Raw genomic sequence first — 6,144 nt, 5'->3', positions numbered from 1 at the left:
CCCAAATGGACTTAAAACGCATCGAAAACACACCGTACCTACCCAAAACACACTCAAACTCATCCATAACATCCTAAAACACACTTAAAACATCCCAAAACACTGAAAACGGCCCAAAACACACTTAAAACACCCCAAAACACCCACACTGACCTAAAATATTCACAAACGCACCCAAAATTCCCCGGTATCCACACAAAACACACCCAAACGCGTCCATAACATCCTAAAATACACTTGAAACATCACAAAACATTGAAAACAGTCCAAAACACACTTAAAGCACTCCTAAACAAGCCTAAGACACCCCAAAACACACCAGGAACGCTAAATATTGACTCAAACATCACCAAATCCCTAAAACACACACTTCAACACCCTTTCAACACCTCCAGACACACTGCAACACTCCCTAAACACCTCCAGACACACTCCAACACCTCTTAAACACACCAAATACACTGGAAGCACTGTCAGGGAAGACAAATACTACCAAGACAGACAGGGCAGCAGGGAAAATTAAGCTAAATATTGTTTTCTTATCATTTTTCTGTTTTACCACCTCCTCTATTCCTTCTCCCTTCCTCTTCCTCCTCTATTTCTCTTATTTTCTTACTCATTCTACTCTTATCTACACGTCTGAGTTTAGAAACACGTGGAAACACCAGGAAAACACTGCAAAATACGATAATTATTACCGAGGAGACAGCGGAGCCGATCAAGGGCCCGGGTCCATCATGGCGGATGTGACGTCACGGCTAATTTACGTACCGTAACGGATTTCATTTCGAAATTGACCCCTCGAAAAAATGGAGCTAGGCTGGAATGCCTTATATATTCTGACTTGACAAATACTTTAAAAAATATCCACAATATTATAACAGCTCCAGCTTGAGTAGTATTTAAAAAATATCCAAATGAAATATGGAAAAAGTGTTGAAATATTCGGCACCATTTAAATCATTGAAAACTCCACAGCATTTGAATTTTTAGGAACGTAAAAAATTTAAAAAAATCTGAACTATCATCTTACACCATCAAAAGTTACCTGGAACAAGAATAAACAAATAAAACCGAAATTGTGTAAAAAACAAGTGTTGGAACCTAATTACGATTAAAAACCACTGGAAAGTCCACCTATTTTGACTCAACAACAAGATAAAACACTTTAAAACATACAAACTATTTTTTCAGGCATTAAAAAGTTAGTTACAAGCTGAAATAGAGACACAATAACACAAAAAGTGTTATAATCACAACTTTTAACAGGACCATAAACCATTTTTAAAACCCACTTATTCCTCTCAACAGGAACCAAAAAACAATTTAAAAATCATAAGCAATTTTTAGAAATACAAAAGACGTAATTAGAGCGTGAAATAAAAAACCAAGTTTGTCAAAATAGCGTCAAAAAAACACCCCACATTTTCGTCAATCAACACAAAATTGGACACAAGTCAACACAAGCCACGAAAACACTTCTAAAGCAAATAATTATTTTTCTAAACCATAAAAACATGCTATACTACCAAAATAAAGAAGTTAAGAAAAATACCCAAAAAATATTGGAACCCACAGATTCAAACAGGTAGCCAGGCATCATGGCGGCCCTTGCCAGTGGAGAGGACGGCCGCTATTTTGCCTGTTATTCTTCCATCGTAACTAAATGAGGCAATGGCGGATATATCTAGCTAGCGGATATGAAAGCCTTGTCATGTGGCTCCACTTAGTGACGTGTTAGGCTTACAATAAGTGACAAATAAAGCAGATATTGGCGGATAAATGGGGAAGGCTGCCTCCACCTCAGCTGATAACATAAGGCAAGTGGATTTTTTTTTACGTTTTTATAATTCCTGTCATGGTTAATTAGTAAGAGTTTTGTGGTGGAGGCTTGGAGCGCTTGTGGCACCGTGGAATGCTGCGTCACATCAATATATTGCTAACGAGGTGCAAAAACATGAAATACCAGGCTTAACAATAAACCTGACAGCCCTGTGTTGTTGTTGTTGTTGTTGTTGTTGTTGTGGGTGACAGGTAACAACACTATCACAGTCACCGCCTGTTACATCAGACTGTGCAAATTAGCTGGCTGGACAAGTGGTGGGAAGGTTTCTTACCAATATTAGCCTTGGTGGCCCTGTAGGCACCTCCCTGTAGGCACCTCCAGGCAGGCACCAAGCTTGCACCAGCACACGCAGGCACCCACGGCCCTGTCACTGTCTTGTTCTGCCAAAATACATTAAATAAAGCCACAGTTTATGGCACCCTTTGAACACAGTGCCTTTCTGTGTCACGTCTGGTGCTGTGTTGTCCTCCCTTGGCCTGCTCTGCACAGTACGGACACAAACCTATCCACAACACACTTTTACCTTTCAATAACAACCACCAACTTCTTTTATATTAAACTAAACTAATAGAAAATTAAATATAAAGAATTATAAGCGTGTAAAAATAAATCTCAGGCCATTATCACTGTAATTGTCAAAGTATGTAGACGTTTACTGATTGAAGCGCCAAATTCAAACTGGTCGTTGCTTACACTGCAATGTCTCGTCCCTTGTGTGGCGTAATGTGCAATGATTGAAAAGCTTGTGTGAATTAAAGGCTTGGCTTAATACTGTTATATCTTACCTTATCATTATTAAATATTTACCATTTGACGTTAAAAAACAACAATACTTCACAGAAATATCGAAGTATAACAGAGGCTTCCATACTGTAGCTAATGATCAACAGAGAATTACCAGCCTTTCTCTGTGTGTCAAGGAGAGCCCACCTGCATGTACTGAATATATGTTTTTAATTAGTCTTTTGTGATTAATCTTTTTAATATATCTGCGCCAATGTAAACTAGTATGTGCTTAGAAGGCTTACCAATGTGTGGGTGTTGGTGGGTTTGGTGCTACTCAAAGGGAACACGTGCTGGAGATGTCTGTGAAGCAGTGATGTACAAATAACTGAGCGTATTTCAATTCACATAAGTACCCCATAAAAATAAAAAACTGACCTCCGTTTTCTCTCAAGAACGTAAACATTTAGGCGTATTTCAATTCACATAAGTATCCCATAAAAATAAAAAAAAAACTGACCTCCGTTTTATCTCACGAACGTAAACATTTAGGCGTATTTCAATTCACATAAGTATCCCATAAAAAAAAAAAACTGACCTTTTATTGTTGTTGTTATCATCATTATTCTTGCTTTTTTATTTATTTTTCATTCTCTTCCTTGTTTCCTCATCTCTCTCTCTCTCTCTCTCTTGAAAGATTCCGCCCTAGAGATATAGAACACACACACACAGTGATGTAACGCCCTTAGGGAAACGTTCGTGTGCGTGTGTGTGTGTGTGTGTGTGTGTGTGTGTGTGTGTGTGTGTGTGTGTAAAGATATAATTGCTTAAGTACAGCCTCTCTCTCTCTCTCTCTCTCTCTCTCTCTCTCTCTCTCTCTCTCTCTCTCCGTATTTTGCCTGTCTGTCCTCGTGTGTGTGTGTGTGTGTGTGTATCTCATTTATTTATTTAAGTTATTTTTCTTCTTCACGCAGATAGTAATTGATGAACACAACACACCACGTGGAGAGAAGCAAGGTGTGGAGTACCCAAGCCTCTCACAGTCCATGCTAGTAGACTCACCCTGCATGTGGAGATCTCCCAAAATGCACGGAGGTTATTCCAGAGCTGCAGGACAGAGTACTAGAGGCCATTGGTGAACAGAAAGCTGAGGTTGAACAAAGGTAGAGTAAAGATTACACTGACATTTGGGACATTGACGTTGTTTGTTACCAGTATTATATTGATTCCTTTTATTTCAGCCAAGAATTGATAGCTGCCCAAGGTGTAAGCAAGATTCACAATGATGAGGTCATTGTGACGTGTGCAATGTGTCCACTGGTCTTGGCCTTCCTGACCAAGGCAGCCACACAAAGGAAATTTCACGTTATTGTTGCCGAACGTGCCCCTAAATATGATGTAAGGTGTTTTATGCGTCTCTTTCACGTCATCGTGTCTGATGTGCACAATACATAACACAGGGACTGACTGCCACATGTAGGGGTGATGGCTTCTTGCAGCTTCCTTTATTTTATTATGTTCTTATGTTCTCAATACATCTTTTACTTGTGCAGGGTCACCCAGTGGCAAAAGCTTTATGTACTGCTGGAATTGAGACAACATTAATTCAAGACTCTGCAGTGTTCCCCATCATGTCACGTGTCAACAAGGTCATCGTTGGCACCGAGACGGTGGTGACCAACGGAGGCATTGAGACCTTTGTTGGTGCAGCCTCTCTTGCCTCACCACCAAAGTTTTATTCTGTTCCAGTAAGTTTTATTTGTTAGTCATTATCCTGATACCTCTTTCAGTGGGGCAGTATTTGAAACATATTTACTGTTGCAAATTGAACAGGGAAGGTATCACAAAAGTACATACCATTTTATTCTCACAGAAATTCTTGATTCCAGTTTTTGATACATTCCTTTTCCACATGTTTATTTCATGTAGGTGGATATACATTCCTCGTGTTGAGTGTTGGATGGTCCTTTCTCAAACCTCAACCTGTTGTCTCATGTGGAGCTAGATACTATCAGATCAGTACCTATATAATATTGAAAATCATGGCATGAATTGTGCATTTTGCTTATTGTCACAAATCTTCATTTTCAGCTGTATGTGTGCACTCCCACATACAAATTTAGCTTGATGGGCTGTGAAGAAATAAGCCACCAAACCACCACTTCTATTATCCCAGAGGGAACAAAGTTTTGGCCGTCTGTAAATACTGCGCTGACTCAGCTAGATTACGTTCCTCCAGAAAATGTCACTGGTTTCATAACTAACAAGTGAGTTTGTGTTGTTCATATGACTGTGTGGTCCTTTCAAGGTGTGATGTTGGGGGTTCATTTCATTTTTTTATTTGCTTTCCTTGTTGGGCCTGGGCTGACCTCAGGAGACATCAGTATTTGTCAGCTTTATGCACAAACTGTTATTTAGCACTGTACTTCATCTCCCAGTAAAACTTCTGATCCTAAATGCATCAAATGAAAGGCCTTTATGTTTTACTTATGAGTGAGATAAACAACTTAGTCAATTTATTATACAGTAAAATCCCTCTCATCCGGCATTCCAGTATCCGGCAGCTTCAAGTATCCGGCACATTTTTCCCCGAGCCTTAAAATCAATAAAAAATCAACGTGTGCTCACAAAATCAATTAAAATTCCCACGCGAGGCATACTCCGTCCCCTTGCCACCACAGCGCACTGCTTCGCGCCACCCGCAGCCCACTGCACTGTGTTTACTCAGTGACTCAGTCCCGCGTGTGCACTGTTTATCGCCCGACGCCTTCATCACGCCTAAAGTTGTAGAAAAAGGGAAGTGTGTTGTGCTTACACTTAAGCAGCTGATCAGATCAGCTGATCATCATTGTTGTGGTAAGATGCGTGAGTGTAGGGTGGTCATCGTGGACATAATTTCACTTCTATTCAAGTGTCCGGCACGTCGGCGGTCCCGTTGATGCCGGACAAGAGGGATTTTACTGTACCCTGTTTATCTTGCACATCTACTCACTTAGCTTTAAATAATGGCTGCTGACCATTTAAATCTCTTTTATTTCAGTCGAGGTACTGCACCATCCTACGTGTACCGGCAGCTTAGCGAACTGTACCGTCCCACTTCTTGTGATCTCTAAGGTAACAGCTTTAATCCTTGCAAATAAGGAATAAGAGAAAAGAGACACACCTGCCATTTGTACTGTTATGCTGTAGTGTTCTGTCATTTTTTTCCTCTTTTATCCTAGAACCATTTTTGGTCATTCATGTTTATAAAAATTATTATACAAAAATGTTGAGCTTAATATGTTTGGTGTAGTTTTTTGTTACATGTGTTATTGTTAATGTGTGTGGTTCCCCTCAGGAAGAATGTTGCAGTATTAGCAGTAATGTTACAGCCAATGGAAGTGTCTGTATTGTGCTTTGGTGGGAGGTTAATTTGATGTATTTTTAGAGTTGTGCAGGATATAGCAAGCCCTCAAAATAAAGAAAATAACTATAGAAAACACTCCTTGTATTGAAAACACCACTGCAGAGAAATCTCTAATGAAACAGGAAACCCTACATTCAGTACTGTGTGGTTGTTGCACTAACACTGAGCT

General features: G+C 39.8%; 2 protein-coding genes across 2 annotated transcripts in view; one reads left to right on the top strand and one right to left on the bottom strand.

Moving 5' to 3' along the window:
- LOC135106260 (ribosomal protein S6 kinase alpha-4-like) overlaps positions 1 to 6,144 on the bottom strand; it is a 30,143-nt gene that overhangs the window by 6,271 nt on the left and 17,728 nt on the right. The gene's annotated exons all lie outside the window — the stretch shown is intronic.
- LOC135106269 (translation initiation factor eIF2B subunit beta-like) lies at positions 1,572 to 6,050 on the top strand. The gene is made up of 6 exons (XM_064015111.1): positions 1,572 to 1,820; positions 3,544 to 3,732; positions 3,811 to 3,967; positions 4,123 to 4,317; positions 4,661 to 4,836; positions 5,610 to 6,050. The coding sequence occupies exons 3-6, from the start codon at positions 3,878 to 3,880 to the stop codon at positions 5,680 to 5,682; spliced, it is 534 nt and encodes a 177-aa protein (XP_063871181.1). The 5' UTR covers positions 1,572 to 1,820; positions 3,544 to 3,732; positions 3,811 to 3,877; the 3' UTR covers positions 5,683 to 6,050.

Source organism: Scylla paramamosain, chromosome 13 (genome assembly GCF_035594125.1).
Source record: "Scylla paramamosain isolate STU-SP2022 chromosome 13, ASM3559412v1, whole genome shotgun sequence".
Taxonomy (NCBI): Eukaryota; Metazoa; Arthropoda; class Malacostraca; order Decapoda; family Portunidae; genus Scylla; species Scylla paramamosain.
The sequence above is the reverse complement of the archived record's forward strand: the minus strand, read 5'-3'. Positions and strand labels throughout refer to the sequence as shown.